This window comes from Sciurus vulgaris (genome assembly GCF_902686455.1).
Source record: "Sciurus vulgaris genome assembly, chromosome: 2".
Taxonomy (NCBI): Eukaryota; Metazoa; Chordata; class Mammalia; order Rodentia; family Sciuridae; genus Sciurus; species Sciurus vulgaris.
The window spans coordinates 15,723,212-15,740,874 of record NC_136462.1 but is presented as its reverse complement, the minus strand read 5'-3'; the positions used below and the strand labels follow the sequence as shown (position 1 = coordinate 15,740,874).

General features: G+C 40.9%; 1 protein-coding gene across 2 annotated transcripts in view; it reads right to left on the bottom strand.

Moving 5' to 3' along the window:
- Positions 1-945: 945 nt before the first annotated feature.
- Positions 946-17,663, bottom strand: part of EFCAB11 (EF-hand calcium binding domain 11) — a 172,647-nt gene continuing 155,929 nt past the window's right edge. Inside the window, exons 6-7 of one of the 2 annotated variants that reach the window (XM_079129294.1) lie at positions 7,890-8,020; positions 946-1,150 (exon numbers count right to left, since the gene is read on the bottom strand). In XM_079129294.1, the coding sequence (XP_078985420.1) occupies positions 1,143-1,150; positions 7,890-8,020 (139 nt within the window). In that variant the 3' untranslated portion in view covers positions 946-1,142. The remainder of the gene's footprint in view (positions 1,151-7,889; positions 8,021-17,663) is intronic. The other variant, XM_079129295.1, reaches the window with a different exon arrangement.

Here is a 17,663-nt window from a genome sequence, read left to right as displayed (position 1 = left end):
ACAAATAATTGTATGAGAATGAAACTTGTTTAATGTTTCTGTTTTATGAATCTACATTTTACCTGAACTTTAATTATTTAATACTTTAAAAATATGAATTATTTTTAAGAATATGAATTATTTGTTTTACAAATGTTATTAATGTAGTGAATTCTAGGAACAAATAAAATATTAGTATCGATACCGATGTTTCTGAATTATTTTAAATAAATGCTGTATGTCCAGTGTTGGAGGTTTTGCTCCAGGATGACATCCCTGGGGCCCAGGGGGATGGGAGGGCATGGAGACTGAACCCAGAGCGGCTGAGGCTCTGGGTGCAGGGCAGAATCAGAAGCATATTACTGGGGCAACTGGGCATCCCAGGTTTTGCTTCTCTGTATCAGGAAGCCCAGGCTCAGGCCACCCAAAGAGCATCTAAGAACACATCTTTAGTCCCCAGGACCCCTGGTGTGTGCTCTTCTCCCTGTGTATGATGTGGGACAGGACCACCTTGTGGAAGCCCCATCTGGTGTGCCTTGCACAGCCAGCACCAGTGCAGTGATGATTTGGACTCTGGGTACATTAACTTGGAGATGTCTGACATCTTTGTTTTCCTACTGTCTCATTCAGTGCTTGGAACACAGTAGGCAAGGAGGACGCATTGATGCAATTACTCATTCAACCAAAGTGCAACGAATGAAGGCAACGGGCACCACTGGTGGGGAAAAGCTGCCCACTGCCACCTTAGGAGCTGACAGGAACCAGGGACCTGGTGATGGTGAGGACCGGGCGTGGAGCAAGTGCGTGGAACACGGCAACCTGCAGTGTGGAGTGGCAAGGGGGCGGGGGACGGCTGAGTAGCAGGGCCCAGCGGCACCTGACTCAGGGCTGCAGGCACATGGAGAGAGACTGGTACTCCCCACCTCTGGGACTCTGGGACCAAGTATGTTATCAGCATCCAAAAACTATGATCAAGAGTTTAATCATAAGTATGCAGATCACAAAGTCACTAGGCCAAGGTCTGTTTGACCTTTAAATACGTTACAATTTATAGCTCTCCCCAGAATTGCCAAAAGTAGATCTCGACGGCTGGGCTTCGTTTTGTCCATTCTTCATAGCATATTCGAAGTCTCTAAAGCTGATGTGACCATCTGAGTCTTGATCTACTTCCCTGGAAAATGAAATGAAAAGTTATTTACACAGAATTCTCATCACACCTTTGCATCAAGAGCACATTAGAATCTTCTTTTCTTTGTGTCCCTGTATGAGACAGGAACCTATTTTATCTACATGAAGGCTAAGATTGATGCCTATGTTTTTTCTTACACTGATAATACCTAAGGTGGGGAGGAAAGAAACGGTATTTATTAAAACCTACAGAAATAATCTATTCAAACTATTTAAAGGAATGAAGCCAAATGTACAGGTTATACAAGAAAAGGGGGAATAACTGCTTTTCTAGTTGTCCTGTACAGACCTTTCTGTGACATGCAGAAAAAAACCTCACATGCATTACAATAGATGTGGGAAAAACAAATAAAAGATAAGGGAAACATTTTGGGAACAAAAAATGCCAGGAACAGACAGACATCCCACAGAGCACTGCCTTCACCTCGCGTTACTCAATGAATCTGCACCAGTGCTGAGATGGGTCCGTTTTACAGAAGGAGACATTGAGCCTTAAGCAGGCTCTTCAGCTTTCTCGGGATCACCCCATCAGGAAGCAGCAGCACTGGAACTCAGACTTAAAGCCAGGGCCCCATCCTCCGTCCCACATGGCTTTCCTACATGAAAGGGTCATCCCAAAAGAGAAGCTTCCAACACAGCACCATACCTCCAGGGCTCCATTTATGGCCTTGGAAACACTGCCAAGTCCTCAAACACCCCATAGCTTCTCTGACTCCTGTGAAGAGTGATGAAGAAGGGCAGCTCTGGGTGGTTGACTGAGGGTGTGTGTGGCCTCAGTGGGTTTGGGACTGCTGAGACAGGGGCCTGGCTTCCTGAACTGCTGTCAGAGAACCATGCCCATTCCTCATGGTTAAGAACGCATGTCAGAGGGACAAAATCACAGTGTGAGTAACACATCCAAACTGTCACCAATACTCAGTTTCATTACAAAGTATGTTTGAAAGGATAACTGAGTGGTGGTCACAGACCCTCCTGGGGGGTTTCTGAGCTAATGTGTTGCCTGCCTTCTGTGGTTGATGCAAATTATATTTTGTTGAAACAACAAACAGTATCAATATGACACAGGACTTTTTAGAGGAAAGACTGGCCCAAGTCAGAGAGCCACTAATCACTGTAATAGTTTTAAAGCAGACTTGTAAAATATTGAATTCTAAAATAAACTTTCTGAATATTTCATGCCAAAGTCTCTGAAGTCTATAATGGTTCTGGATAGAGTGATGATAATTTTTCATTCTTTTGAAGTAGAGAAAAATCCCCACTTCCCTGCCCCAGGGCAAAACCATGTTGCAGTGTGTAAGTCTAAAATGACTGCAGACTGCAGAGCCCATTATTCTTGTTACTTCTTTGGTGAAATATACATGACGATTTCATGCTGTATAGCACCAAAAGCACAATGTCAGATCTCTTCTAAGGGATTAGAAATAATCAGTATCACACATTACTGACTACAGAATATAAATCATCCCTTTTATAAAATTAGATAATTGAAGATCTTAATATTGCCTAAGCATTTCTTCTCAAGGAATTGGATTAGATAAATGGTCTTTTTTCTTTCCACTCTGAACTGGTATGGGGGAACTATAAATCTCAGAGGGTAAAGTGAATAACCTAGAAAAGTAATATTTAAAATAAACTGCTTCTGATAATATTTTTGTGTATGTTTTTATTCACTTATTGAGATATTGAATGCTAATAGAGGAAGGAATCCTTTTGCCTGATTTTCTCAGTAAATAACCTTTGCTGTCATTATATTAACTTCCAAAAAAATTTTTTTTTTCTGTCTTTGCTAAAACTTCCCATCATAAAATGGGCACAGTATAATCAACAAGTGCTAAGAGGGGAGGGTCCACTCATTATTTTATTCACATAATAAAAGGAGGGGCATCCTATTTCTACGTGGGAGACAGAGCAAAAGAATTTATGCCTCCGACTTCTCTTCAAACATGAGCAGATCTGGTCATCTCCCGAGAGCGAAGAGGAAATTCAAGTTCCAGAGCTGTAATTTTTAAAGCTAAGATACTTCTTCTCTTTTAACAGACAGAATCATTCGGAAGAAGGAAGATTTCACAGCACCCACACTCAAATTGCTGTGTGACGAGGAACAGCTGTGGCTGGTGGGTAGCGGTGGTGGTGTGCAAGGAGAGGAAGAAAGTGCCTTTAAGGAAAGAGAAACAAATCTCGCCGCTGCTGTCGGCAGCATCCCACCCTAGTTCCGAAACCCAGAGGAGTTGTTTGGGCATCACCAACATACGTCCTGCGCTAAAATATTCTGCCACCCCGCACCCATGATGAGCCCCGGAGCGCAAGCACCTCTGTTCCCTGTATCTCCCCGCCTCTCGGCACAGAGCAGGCAGTGAATGAATGAATTTGTGGGACAGCGAATCTGGGGAAACAGGTGACAGCATTTCGGAAACCCTCCTCCAAGGAGGCGCTGGGGATTCAAGAGACTGTATGGTCGCTATCTACAGAGTCCAAAAAGCCAGCGAAATAAAAACAGAAGCAGCCACCTCGCAGTAGCCACTGAGGGACCCGTGGGGAGGTCAACTGCGGTCTGTATGCTCAGGCACATTCTGCACACGCAGACCGGGTACAAGAGACAGACTTGGGAAAATGAGTTGCCGATGTGGGCGATGGATGGAAGAAGCCCTCGAATGTCAGGCTGAACAGCAGAACTGAAAGGCAGAGGCGGAACCAGAGCTGAACGCTGCCTGTGGTCAAGGACCAGACTCTGCAATGAGCCCAGGGACTGCTCTTTGATATATGGACATGGATGCAGAACACATCCAGGCTTATGCTTCAGAACTGGCGTTTCAAATGAAAATAAATGGCTATTAACAATAACAACTGCTTTCTAAAAATGTAGGTCCAGTTAAATTAAAATTTTTTTGGTTTGTTTTTTAAATACATAAAGGAGATCTGGAATTGATTTTAGAAGTAGGGACCCCAAAGAGCTGATGTACCTCTGTGTAACTTAGTATGAAACTTGGTGCCTGGGAGGAGGGGGATGAGGAGGTGAATGGGAAGCAGGACGAGAGGTCAGCAGTGAGGAAGACCAGCTGCTCCCCAGGGCTCTGGCGATCAAGAACCTTTGAGTAACTGCTGCACCTACCAGGTGCTTCGAAGTCGTTTGTGTTGCTGTTATGACCTCATTGCTATCTTTACCAAGGGTGACAAGCATATTCCCTTGGAGAGAAGGTGAACTTGGGGGTGTCTGCCTTGAGGCAGGGGCTGAGGATGGAATTAGGAGATGAGTTTTGTCTGGTAGATGCAGGAGAGGGCCAGAAAACGGGAGAGGAAGCATTATCCATCAGCTGAATTAACTCACAGAAATAAGGACTCAGGGTCACAAGGCCTCTAAAAATTTGTAAGAATCTTGGAAAGCTGAATGGGGGTCCAGGCAGTACTCTCCGAACTCTGGAGGGCAGGAAGGCCTCCAGAGACACTGGGATGCATGGAGAATTTCAGGCAGGACCAGAGAGTCCATTCCAACAGTTCTCAGATCTGTTAAAATACAAACATGTCCTCATTTATTATTATTAAAGAGTGGTTATATTTACTTATCTGCATGAGCTTTGGTGTTTTTTACAGCCTGGTCTGTTGAACAGGCTGCTCTCAGCTTTTGGTGATGCTGTGGGCTTTGCCAGCCCAGACAGACTAGGTGCTTCTCTGATCAGAAGCTACGGGCCTCACCCCAGAGGAGCCCGGGTTTCACTCTGCTGAAGCCAGGCCCCAGTGTCGCCCTACTACAGTCTGAGGGGAAACGTGGGGTTCTTTTTTTAAATAAAAAAAAATGTAAATAGTTTTTCTCTAAAGTAGTAACTGTCTCTTGTAGGAAATATTTATACTGGCACAATTTCTAAAATGTTCTGCAAGTACTTATTTCTTAAAAAATATTTTTTGTTGTAAAATCACTTGAGAATGATCTATGGACAAGTCTCCAAAGCCAGGTTTCAGACTGGAGAACTGGCTTTTACCCAAGTTACTTTTTAAAGTATGAAGGAAAGAAAGAGAGGATGGTTTATAGATTTTATTACATTGGACTAGTCTCTATTAATATGAAGACTGAGAAAGTGACATTTTCAATTGGAAACAAGAATATAAGCTAGTATTTATATCACAATTCAGTCTTAAAAATCTATATTCATTTGGGCAGAGGTTGAGGCTAGATGCTAAACAATGAAGATGGTAGGGTTATGGGCATTTCTGTCTTAAAATAATCTTTAATATTAAATATTTTCTTTCTTTTTAGTCTGACTTTTCCAATTAAGGGATCTTATTTCATACAGTATAAATTATCCTTGACTAAAGCAGGGCTTCTCAGTCTCAGCCCCACTGACATTTCTTTTTTTAAAAATTTTAATCTTTATTTTACTTATTTGTTTTTATGTGTTGTTAAGGATCAAACCCAGTGCCTTACCCATGCGAGGCAAACGCTCTACCACTGATCTACAACCCCAGTCCCCCACTGACATTTTGGGCCAAATAATGCTACAGCAGCGAGGGGGCTGTCCAGGACATCACAGGACATGTAGGAGCATCCCTGGCCTCTACCCACTAGAGGTCAGTAGCACCCTCTTCCACGCCCCCACCCTCAGTTCTGACAGCCAAAAATGTCTCCAGAAATCGCCAAATCACCAGGGGACAAATCACCCCTGGTTAAGAACCACTAAGCTACAGGAACCATAGTTTAAGGCAATTTTTGGGACTATTCCAGCTAAATCTAGAATTACTAAAATAACTGCTTTAAAGACTTTTTTAAACTAGCAATTTCAGGGCCAGCGGACACATACATTTTTCTCAGATGGATTATACAGATAATTGTCCTAATACTCCGTCTGGCCAAAACTAGGTTTTAAATTGAGCCCAGAGAAGACTCCATTCAAGAGGCAGGTTCTTGCTGGCGATAACAGGGCGAGTGCCAGGCACATCTGTGTCCCAGCAAATGCACTGACAGACAGTAATTATTGTGAGTTACTGGGATGTTCACATGGGGTTTTGAAAGTTGACACTGTATTTGATCCACCTGAAACATGGATGAGAAATTTAATATGGAGGTAAAGACTTAAATGAGAAAAGTTTTTTAGTGGAATTTTTAGGGTGGGAAAAAGGGAGAGAAAATCTCCTTCTCTTTGGTTCTATATGGAATAATTTAAACTAAAGTCAATCTGCCATTTTATTAGGGACAAAGCTGTCATATTGACTGAACAGGGAGAGTAAAAATTACCCTTAAAGCAAGGGGCCCCTGCTGGGGATGAGAGAACCCGCCAATTGAAGATGCACTAATGACAGCTTCCCCACGGCAGCCTTCTCTTCCGAGGAGCCCGCTGCTTCTCTCACTGGTGACTCGCCACTGTCGATGAGAGTCCTGCAGGGCTCTACAGCAATTCAGTTGGTGATGTGTTTATTAATTTTACCTTTCTAAAGACATATGTTCAGAAAAAGCCACTCAGACACATGGGAAAGATTAAAGAGCGAGGCACATGATTTCTGGTCACTTCCAGGATGCACCGTGACTTTGGCGGGTGCATTCCCATTAACGAGCCTTGGTCTCCCATGTCTGCCTCACGTGCTCTGCGCCCATCTCTTAGTCCAGCATTGCTGGGAGCACCTGGCCTCAGCTGCACCTAAACCAAGTACCTTCTGCTCTTTGCTGGGGCTGCCCTGACAGCTGGGTGTGGCATGCACACGTGTGGAGGCACGCACTCACACAAGCAGAGGAACATGCCATCTAACAGTATGGGGGAAAAGGAATCAAGGCCCCATTGAGCAACCTTGACCAAGGAGACAATGGCATGCAGCGGATCACACGCTCTCCTTCTACACCGCAGGCAGACAACTCTGAGTCATTCTTTTTGGCTCACTGGCCCTTCTGGTGGGACGGAGCTCCATGCTCACAGCAGTAATGAACTTGACAGCACACACTTGCATCGATTTCCCTCATTCTCTGCTTCACAGAGACCTGCAGAAGCCCTCATCACGGGTTCTGCTTTCAGGAAGAACCCAGGCTAAGACACAGTGGAAAGTTTATTTTGAGAGATGATGTTCACACGGAGCATTTAAATTGTCATCAGCGACAGCATGTCACATCAGCTTCCCATTCAGGTAAAGGGGATCTCACTACTTGAAATAGATCAGAGTGTTCAACTCTTTACAAATGCTTTTTAGAGCAAATTAAATATTGTCTTAAAGAACAGCATTCAAGCCTGATGTTCCAAGCAATTGAAATGCCAGAGTTAACCAGAGAAACATAGCAGCAGGCTTCCCTTTACTGTCCAATATACACAGGTTATTTAATATTTAGTTTGTCAACAGTAAAAGTATTGTTAGACTTTCAGTGTTCCTGCAGTGTGAGGACAATGCAGTCTGATCCATAAGGTCCTTCTAGGATCCTTCTGGGTGGAGAAATACAGTTAAGAGCTGGCTGTGACCAGGTGGCTGACTTCTCTGTTTAGGATGAACTGTTTACAATGAAAGGATGTCTAGACCAGGCCAGGAATACAGAATGATGACAGTCAGGCAGAACTTCAGTCCTGTTAGCACCAGGTTCTAACTATAGAATAATAAGTAGACACTGTGGTTACTTCCCCAACGACCACCTTACTTTACCCTGCTCTGTGCCGTGCAGCAACCATGTGATTTGGGTGGGGCAAATCACCATGCCAAACTCCAGAAACGGGACCTGTCTGGTCTGAAGTTAATCACTGTACTCCCACCCTTCTTACCACAGTGACCAGATGGAGGATTGACTGGTTTACGCCATAGTAAACCAGTACTTGGCATTCCTTCCCTGGTCACTACTGAGAGATAGAGAGCTGACCCAAACACAGTGAAGTCTGGGGATTCCATCTGCAAACTGAGAAAGAAGTTATTTCACTATGGCTGTCTGGGATGTAAAGGGGAGCCCTGGTTTTAAACGGCCGTGTCCTACCACCATGCTGCCCTCTCCAAACAATCCCATCTCCAGTGGTACAGGAGCCAATAATTGGTGAATAGTCTTTCAAGTGTTGATTATCAGCCTGAAATGGAGCTACATACACGGAAGGAGAAAGTCAAAATAGCTGACTGAGCTGAAGTTTAATCAAATCATGCTTGAAGTCTGCTCTGTGTCAAGACTCTTAGTCACTGACTCAATACATTCCCTGTAGGCTGGGGTTGTAGCTCAGTGGTAGAGCACTTGCCTAGCATGTGTGAGGCACTGCATTCAATTCTCAGCACCGAATATAAAGAAGTAAAAATAAAAGCCCATCAATAACGAAAAAATATTTTTAAGAAATAAATAAATTCCCTGTGCTATTTAAAAGACCATATGAAATAGATTTCCTGCTACTTGCTGGTGAAACCATCCTAAACCATTCCTTGCAGTACCTGGAACTTGGCAGATAGAGAATAGACAATAAATATACAGTAGTCCTATCTCATCCTTGGGCAATATGTTCCCATATTCCCAATAAATAAATTTTCTATATACAAAGACAATAGATGCCAATAGATGCCTGGAACTATGGAGAGTACTGAACAGTATTTGGGGGCAATTAATAAATAAAATAAGTTTAAGTTACTTGAACACAAGCATTGCAATACCAAGGAAAGTAGATCTGATAAGCAAGATGGTTACTAAGAGACTAATGTGCAACTAGCATATAGAGTAAATACAGTGGACCACAGAACGACTCATGTGCCACACAGGTCAGAGCAAGATGGCATGCTACTTAGGGTGGTGTGTAATTTACAACATATGAAATAGTTATTCCTGGAATTTCCATTTAATCTTTTTGGACTGAGTTTGACCATTGGTAAAAATTGAGGGAAGTGAAACCATGGATTAGTGGAGCTACTGTAATTCTTTCAAAATGATTCCATTTGGAAGAAACCCTAAAATCAGATTTCTCTTTAGATGTTATCCCAAGCTTCTGGAGTATTCTCCTTAGTTCTGTATTCTAAAGAAGTAACTTGATTGCTGTATCCATTAAAAATTTCTGTTTATGGTACCTTCACTGTGACTCTTAATGTGCTAAAGAGACCAATATGTTTTTTTCCCCTAAAGCCTGACAGATTCTCCAGTTCAAAAAGAAAAAATGGAGTGAAATGCAGTCACAGCTGGTAAAAGTGGTCAGCCAATAAATAATGACTCACTCTTTCCTATGTGCTAGGTTTTAAGAATGAGGAATCTTATTTAAAGCTGGATGTATTTTAAAAGGAGGAAAGAATGTGATTTGAGTGTGCCTAATTATTGATTACTGGTGGACACGTGGGTAAGGGCAATCAACACAAAGCCCAAAGTCTCATTTCCAGCCAACAGTCTGATATTTCTTCTCTGTCAAGTATTTCAGCAGAGCTGCTAATAAACAGTGATATGATCTTGTTTCAGTTTGGTTTTTTGGAAGAGAAACTGCAATGTAAGAAAACAGTACAGATCAGACAGTTTTAGGGATAAGGAGTAAAAGTCAATGTGAACATCTTTGAACTAGCCATAAAAAATCTGTTTCCTGAACTCGGGTCACTAGAACTTCCATTCTCCCCCCATGCCAGATCTGTGTAACTACCACAGGCCTACGGCTGAATATGGCTGGAGGGTTGTGGGAGAGTGGTCCAGCCAAAACTGTCCAGGAGGGAGCTCCTGTCAGCTCGGCTGGGCCTTGTGACCTTGGGCAAGTCTCTCAGTTGCTATGAATCTCTAGCTCCTCACTTGTGAAGTTGAATGGTTGGCCTAGATTGCTAAGATCTGACCTACCTCTAAATTGTGATGACTCTAAGCTGCAGCTTAGTTATACAACCAGTGTCTTCATATACAGAAAATTTCAAAATGCAACCCAACTCCTGTTGGCCATTTTTAGCCTTTTAAAAAAGTAATTTGAGTCTTTGACCCTGTGGACAGTTACAAGGAACCATAAACATATATAAATGCAAATGGGAAGGAAAAAAGACCCTGCCTTGAACAGTGTGAAATATGAACGAAGATAAAGCCATTTCTATTTCAAATAATCACTTTGGCTGAGATATCCAGTATCATCTTGAACTTGATTATGAGATAAAAGAAATGGGACAGAGATGGCAATCATTTAATCTCTTAAGAACAGCTATTCTGAAGAGCTTTTCACTCTGTGTTCAATAGATTTCTAGCAGGTTATGATCTGGCTAGAAAGAAAGCATAATGATGAGAAAAATTATGTTTTCAATAACACACACTTTTACAGTACAAGTCGGTCCACAAAGGAGGCAATAAAATGAACTCTGACCACTTTAACAGACGGCGTAATGGCTCAGTGCACAGATGTGGCCTCTCTGAAAGCAACAAGTTCATATCCTTGACTGAAGGTTTAGGAATGAGCTGAACTTTCAAGTGTAATGTAGGAAAGATTACATACTTCCCGACAAGAAGGCTGAGTGTCAGTGGGTTCAGAGGCTTGGAGAGATGGGCTGAGAGAATAAGGTTTAATGAGCTTCATTTTGCTAATGCAACAAATAGAGTTGAAGTTGAAATGCGCACTATAAACATCAAGCCATTTGTAAATGCCCTGCTAATAACACTGTTAGCCACTGTTTGGTGGGAAGCTTGCTTTTTAAAAAGCATCCTGCCTCAGAGTCAGAAAACACCAATTGTCAAATAATGCTTATTTTCTCAGAGAGGCATAATGTTTTTGAGTAGAATATATTTTAAGTAATGTGTGATAGAAGAATTCTAGAGTATTTTGTTCTTTTTAAAGGAAGTTTGATCAATTAAATCTAAGGCTTATCTGGAAAAATAAACCCCATGATTCAGAATATTAAAAAATATTTAAGAATGTCAAAACAAAATTAAAACCGTGTGATTTCTGACTTAGGAATCAATGAACAAGAATAGGGTCCAGAAACATGTACACAGGAATTCAGCAAAGACCAAACAAGGCACTTCAAACCCGTGGGGATGAGCAGAAGCTGGGATGAATGGCTCTCTGCTTTGGAGTGGGAGGTTAGCCATGGCAGAGCCTGCTACGTGTTCAATAAACTTTACTTCCTCTCTTCCCAGGAATGCAGCCCCAGTTCCCAGCACCCCTTAGGATTAGTGTGACTGGGGCTTCTGGCAATGGAATGTTAATAATATAGTGACATACCAACAAGGAATATTCATGGTTCTATCTAATTAAAAGCATAACCTTTCGAAGGAGGGCACAGGACCTTATAGTCAACATGGCCAATTTCTGAAAGATCATCTTATCCGGGGTTAGCAATGATGCACCAGAAATCCAAGTGATTTACTCCATGTATCTTCGTTATAAAAATTATTTTAAAATTCTGTTAAGTCAGGTTTTCTTTTCATTAAATGAGAATGCAGGAATTTATAAAAATTAGGATTTTTAATGGTTTGTAGTTCAGTTTTAAATAATCCATTTGGGAAAATAGATTTTACATCTTAGACCATTTCTCACTGATGTGCATCACTGAGCCAATAGAAAATTTGGCTTTACTTCAGCATAATTATAATAAATTATTTATGTTTCATTTACAACATTGCTCCTAGCATTTAAAACTTATGGGCCTGTGGACAATAAGAAGCAGCATAAAAAGTGAATAACATTTCATAATGCAACAATTCCCTCAAATTATAAGAAGTACGCTATTAATAAAGTCCACCTATACTCAAAACTTCACACCAAATGGAATGCCCATGAGACTTCTAACAAGAGAATTTCAGTCTAAAGAGATGGAGGTTCAGAGAGCTTACACAAGCGTTCAGAAAGTTATTCAATGCACAGCAAATGTGGACATGGCTGAATCGATCACACCCCAGGAGGATAAAACCAAGAGACTCCAAGAGAAAGTTCAGAGGGGACATTTGAAGATTAAAATCTGGACCTGAGTCTTTATTTACTAGCTAGACACGGGACTTTCTTTCTATCCTTGAAATGGTTTGCAAAGCTGGTACGGAGACAGGACCAGACAAGGGAACATTTTCAAAGGAGGTCTCACAGACTGCCTATGACATCCAGGTACCCTAATCTGGACAGGCCTCTCTGCTGCCAGCCAGCACAAAGCCTTTCTCCCATGGAGGGTGACCATGTGCTGAAGCAGGCCCTGTAGTTGCCATAGCAAGTGGGGAGAGGAGATGAGGCCTCAAGGTTTCAGCCTGAGAACAGACGCTGGCTCACTAGGGGTTTCAATAAATGCCTAAATCACTAAGGGACATTAGAGATGGGGGGCAGTTCTTCCTTGCCTTGGGAAGAAACTGCTCTCCCATAAATTGCCACACTAATACCAATTTCAGAGATTCAAATTACTGGCCCAATCCAGCATGACATTTTCTGCCCATTATCTAGTTTCCCCTGCCTCCAGGCAGGGCCACATCATTGATTACAGAGCATTTCAGCCACTAAAAAAGATCATGCTCATCATTAAAGACATTAAGTGTTGATCTGTGCTGGCTAAGTGACTTAAAAGGTTCGTGCCCTTCTAGTAACAACTCAAAGAGGCTATTTCAGGATATTTATTAAACAAATTAAGTATTTACATTATGCTCAAGCACAGAGGCACAGTCATTGAGTGCCAAAGTATAAGACGATGAAACCAAGAGAATTTCTGTGGTGGAAACTCCTTTTTCAGTTTCTTAGAAGTGGGAGCAGAGTTATACTGTTGGTGGGATATAAATTAGCACAACCACTATGAAAACCAGTATGGGGTTCCTCAAAGGACTAGGCATGGAACCACCATCTGACCCAGTTATACCACTCCTTGGTATTTATCCTGAAGAATTAAAGTCATCATACAGCAGTGGTATATGCATGCCCATGTTTATAGCAGCACAATTCACAGTAGCTTAACTATGGAACCAGCCTAGGTGTCTGTCAACAGATGAATGGATAAAGAAAATGTGGTATATATAACACAATGGAGTTTTGTTCAGTCATAAAGAAAAATGAAATTATGGCATTTGCAGAAAAATGAATAGAACTTGAGTGAAAGCATCCAGAAAACACTCCAGGAACTCACACAAGAGATTTTATTAAGTGGACAGGCAGAGTGTCTGCCCGCAGGGTGAGAGAGAGAAAGAGAGAGAAAGAGAGAGAGAGAGAGAGAGAGAGAGAGAGAGAGAGAGAGAGAGAGAGAGAGAGAGAGAGAGAGAGAGAGAGAGAGAGCGCGCGCAAGAGCAAGGGAGAGAGAGAGAAAATGGCGGGGGAGCCATTCTTAAGTAGTGGAATTTTGCAGGCTAATAACAACAGACCAATGGCTGGAGACGAGGTTCGTGGGCTAACAATTGACTATTACTGGCTAAGAAGTTCGCAGGCTAACAATCTGGGTTGTAAAGTGGTGTGGGGAGGCAGAATAATGGTGGCAGCAAAACAGCAGATATTATGCCAATATTGAGAACATTTGGTTAAATGAAATAAGCCAAACTCAAAAGGTCAAGGGTCATAGGTTTCCTCTCATATGTGGAAACTACAGAGGAAAAGGAAAACAAAGGTAGAGGGATTTCATAAAAATAGAAGGGAGATCAGTAGAAGAGAGGAATGGGAGCAGGGGGAGGCAGGAGGGAAGGAAAAGGGGGAATACGGGGAAATGATACTGGCCAAATTATATTGTCATAGGGTGTGCACGTATGAATATGTAACAGCAAATCCTACCATTATGGACAACTAAAATGCACCAATAAAATATGGAAAAAACCCTTATAAATTAGAAAAAAAAAGTGAGGGCAGGGGAACCTCTGAATGTCTGGGAAAGAGTCTGAGTTGGACAAGGCAAGTAGAATGGTTAATTTTTGAATTGTTGACTTGATTGGACTAAGAGATGCAAATGATTAAGAGGCTTCTGGGTGTGTCAGTGAGGGTATGTCTAGGAATGACTGACATATGGGAGAGCAAAATGAAGTGGAGACCCTCCCTAAGCCTGGGCAACACCATCCAACAGGATGGTGACTTGGATGGAATAAAAGTTGGAAGAACTAGGAAGCAGCAGCAGATGCAAGCTTGATTCTTCTTTTTTTTTTTTTTTTTTATTGTAAACAAATGGGATACATGTTATTTCTCTGTTTGTACATGGCGTAAAGGCATACCATTTGTGTAATCATAAATTTACATAGAGTAATGTGGTTTGATTCATTCTGTTATTTTTTCCCTTTCCCCCACCCCTCCCACCCCTCTTTTCCCTCTATACAGTACTTCCTTCCTCCATACTTGCCCCCCTCCCTAACCCTAACTCTAACCCTAACACTAACCCTTCCCTCCCCCCCATTATGTGTCATCCTCCACTTATTAGCGATATCATTCGTCCTTTGGCTTTTTGAGATTGGCTCGCACTTAGCATGATATTCTCCAATTTCATCCATTTGCCTGCAAATGCCATAATTTTATCATTCTTTATGGCTGAGTAATATTCCATTGTATATATATACCACAGTTTCTTTATCCACTCATCAATTGAAGGGCATCTAGGTTGGTTCCACAGTCTGGCTATTGTGAATTGAGCAGCTATGAACATTGATGTGGCTGTATCTCTGTAGTATGCTGATTTTAAGTCCTTTGGGTATAGGCCAAGGAGTGGGATAGCTGGGTCAAATGGAGGGTCCATTCCAAGTTTTCTAAGGAATCTCCACACTGCTTTCCAGAGTGGCTGCACTAATTTGCAGCCCCACCAGCAATGTATGAGTGTACCTTTCTCCCCACATCCTCGCCAACACCTGTTGTTGCTTGTATTCTTGATAATCGCCATTCTAATTGGGGTGAGATGGAATCTTAGGGTGGTTTTGATTTGCATTTCTCTTATTACTAGAGATGTTGAACATTTTTCCATATGTTTGTTGATTGCTTGTAGATCTTCTTCTGTGAAGTGTCTATTCATTTCCTTAGCCCATTGGTCGACTGGATTATTTGAATTCTTGGAGTAGAGTTTTTTGAGTTCTTTATAGATTCTGGAGATTAGTGCTCTATCTGAAGTATGATTGGCAAAGATATTCTCCCACTCTGTAGGCTCTTTCTTCGCATTGCTGATAGTTACCTTTGCTGAGAGAAAGCTTTTTAGTTTGAATCTATCCCAGTGGTTGATTCTAGCTTCTATTTCTTGTGCTATGGGAGTCCTGTTAAGGAAGTCTGATCCTAGACCAACAAGGTGAAGATTTGAACCTACTTTTTCTTCTATAATCTGCAGGGTCTCTGGTCTGATTCCGAGATCCTTAATCCATTTTGAGTTTAGTTTCGTGTATGGTGAGAGATATGGGTTTAGTTTCATTCTGTTGCATATGGATTTCCATTCTCCCAGCACCATTTGTTGAAGAGGCTGTCTTTTCTCCATTGCATATTTTTGGCCCCTTTGTCTAGTATGAGAAAATTGTATTTATTTGGGTTTGTGTCCGTGTCCTCTATTCTATACCATTGATCTACCTTTCTATTTTGGTACCAATACCATGCCGTTTTTGTTACTATTGCTTTGTAGTAGAGTTGAAGATCTGGTATTGCAATACCCCCTGTTTCACTCTTCCTGCTAAGGATTGCTTTAGCTATTCTGGGTTTCTTATTCTTCCAGATGAATTTCATAATTGCTTGCTCTATTTCTGTAAGGTACGTCATTGGGATTTTAATTGGAATTGCATTGAATTTGTATAGCACTTTAGGTAGTATGGCCATTTTGACAATATTAATTCTTCCTATCCAAGAACATGGAAGATCTTTCCATCTTCTAAGGTTTTCTTTAATTTCTTTCTTTAGTGTTGTATAGTTCTCATTGTAGAGGTCTTTCACCTCTTTTGTGAGATTGATTCCCAAGTATTTTATTTTTTTTGAGGCTATTGTGAATGGGGTAGTTTTCCTAATTTCTCTTTCTGAAGATTCATCACTTATGTATAAAAATGCATTGGATTTATGGGCATTGATCTTGTAACCTGCTACTTTACTGAATTCACTTATGAGTTCTAAGAGTTTTCTGGTGGAATTTCCAGGTTCCTCTAAATATATAATCATGTCATCAGCGAACAGGGATAGTTTGAGTTCTTCTTTTCCAATTTGTATCCCTTTAATTTCTTTGGTTTGTCTAATAGCTCTGGCCAGAGTCTCAAGAACGATGTTGAATAGAAGTGGTGAAAGAGGGCATCCCTGCCTTGTTCCAGTTTTTAGGGGGAATGCTTTCAGTTTTTCACCATTTAGAATGATATTAGCCGTGGGCTTAGCATAAATGGCCTTTACAATGTTAAGGAATGTTCCCACTATCCCTATTTTTTCTAGTGTTTTGAGCATGAAGGGGTGCTGTATTTTATCAAATGCTTTTTCTGCATCTATTGAAATAATCATGTGATTCCTGACTTTAAGTCTATTAATATGGTGAATTACGTTTATTGATTTCCTGATGTTGAACCAACCTTGCATCCCTGGGATGAAACCCACTTGATCATGGTGCACTATCTTTTTAATATGTTTTTGTATGCGATTTGCTAAAATTTTGTTGAGAATTTTTGCATCGATGTTCATTAAGGATATTGGTCTGAAATTTTCTTTCCTTGATGAGTCTCTGTCTGGTTTAGGTATCAGTGTGATATTGGCTTCATAGAATGAGTTTGGGAGGGTTCCCTCCTCTTCTATTTTATGGAATACTTTGAGAAGTATTGGAATGAGCTCTTCTTTAAAGGTTTTGTAGAACTCGGCTGAGAACCCATCTGGTCCTGGACTTTTCTTTGTTGGTAGGCTTTTGATGACTTCTTCTGTTTCAGTACTTGAAATTGGTCTATTTAAATTGTTTATGTCCTCCTCGTTCAGTTTAGGCAATTCATATGTCTCTAGAAACCTGTTGATGTCTTCGAAATTTTCTATTTTGTTGGAGTATAGATTTTCAAAATAGCTTCTAATTATGTTTTGTATTTCAATCCTGTCTGTTGTGATATTTCCTTGTTCATTCCGAATTTTAGTGATTTGGGTTTTCTCTCATCTTCTCTTTGTTAGTGTGGCTAGAGGTTTATCAATTTTGTTTATTTTTTCGAAGAACCAACTATTTATTTTGTCAATTTTTTGTATTGTTTCTTGTGTTTCAATTTCATTGATTTCAGCTCTGAGTTTAACTATTTCCTGTCTTCTACTACTTTTGGTGCTGTTCTGTTCTTCTTTTTCTAGGGCTTTGAGCTGTAGTGTTAGGTCGTTTATTTGTTGAGTTTTACTTCTTTTATTAAATGCGCTCCGTGAAATAAATTTCCCTCTAAGTACTGCTTTCATAGTGTCCCAGAGATTTTGATATGATGTTTCTTTGTTCTCATTTACCTCTAAGAATTTTTTTAATTTCCTTCCTAATATCTTCTGTTATCCATTCATCATATAATAGCATATTGTTTAATCTCCAGATATTGGAATAGTTTCTGTGTTTTACTCTTTCATTTATTTCTAACTTCAATCCATTATGATCTGATAGAATACATGCTAGTGTCTCTATCTTCTTGTATTTGCTAACATTAGCTTTGTGGCATAATATATGGTCTATTTTAGAGAAGGATCCATGTGCTGCTGAGAAGAAAGTGTATTCGCTCTTGGTTGGATGGTATAGTCTAT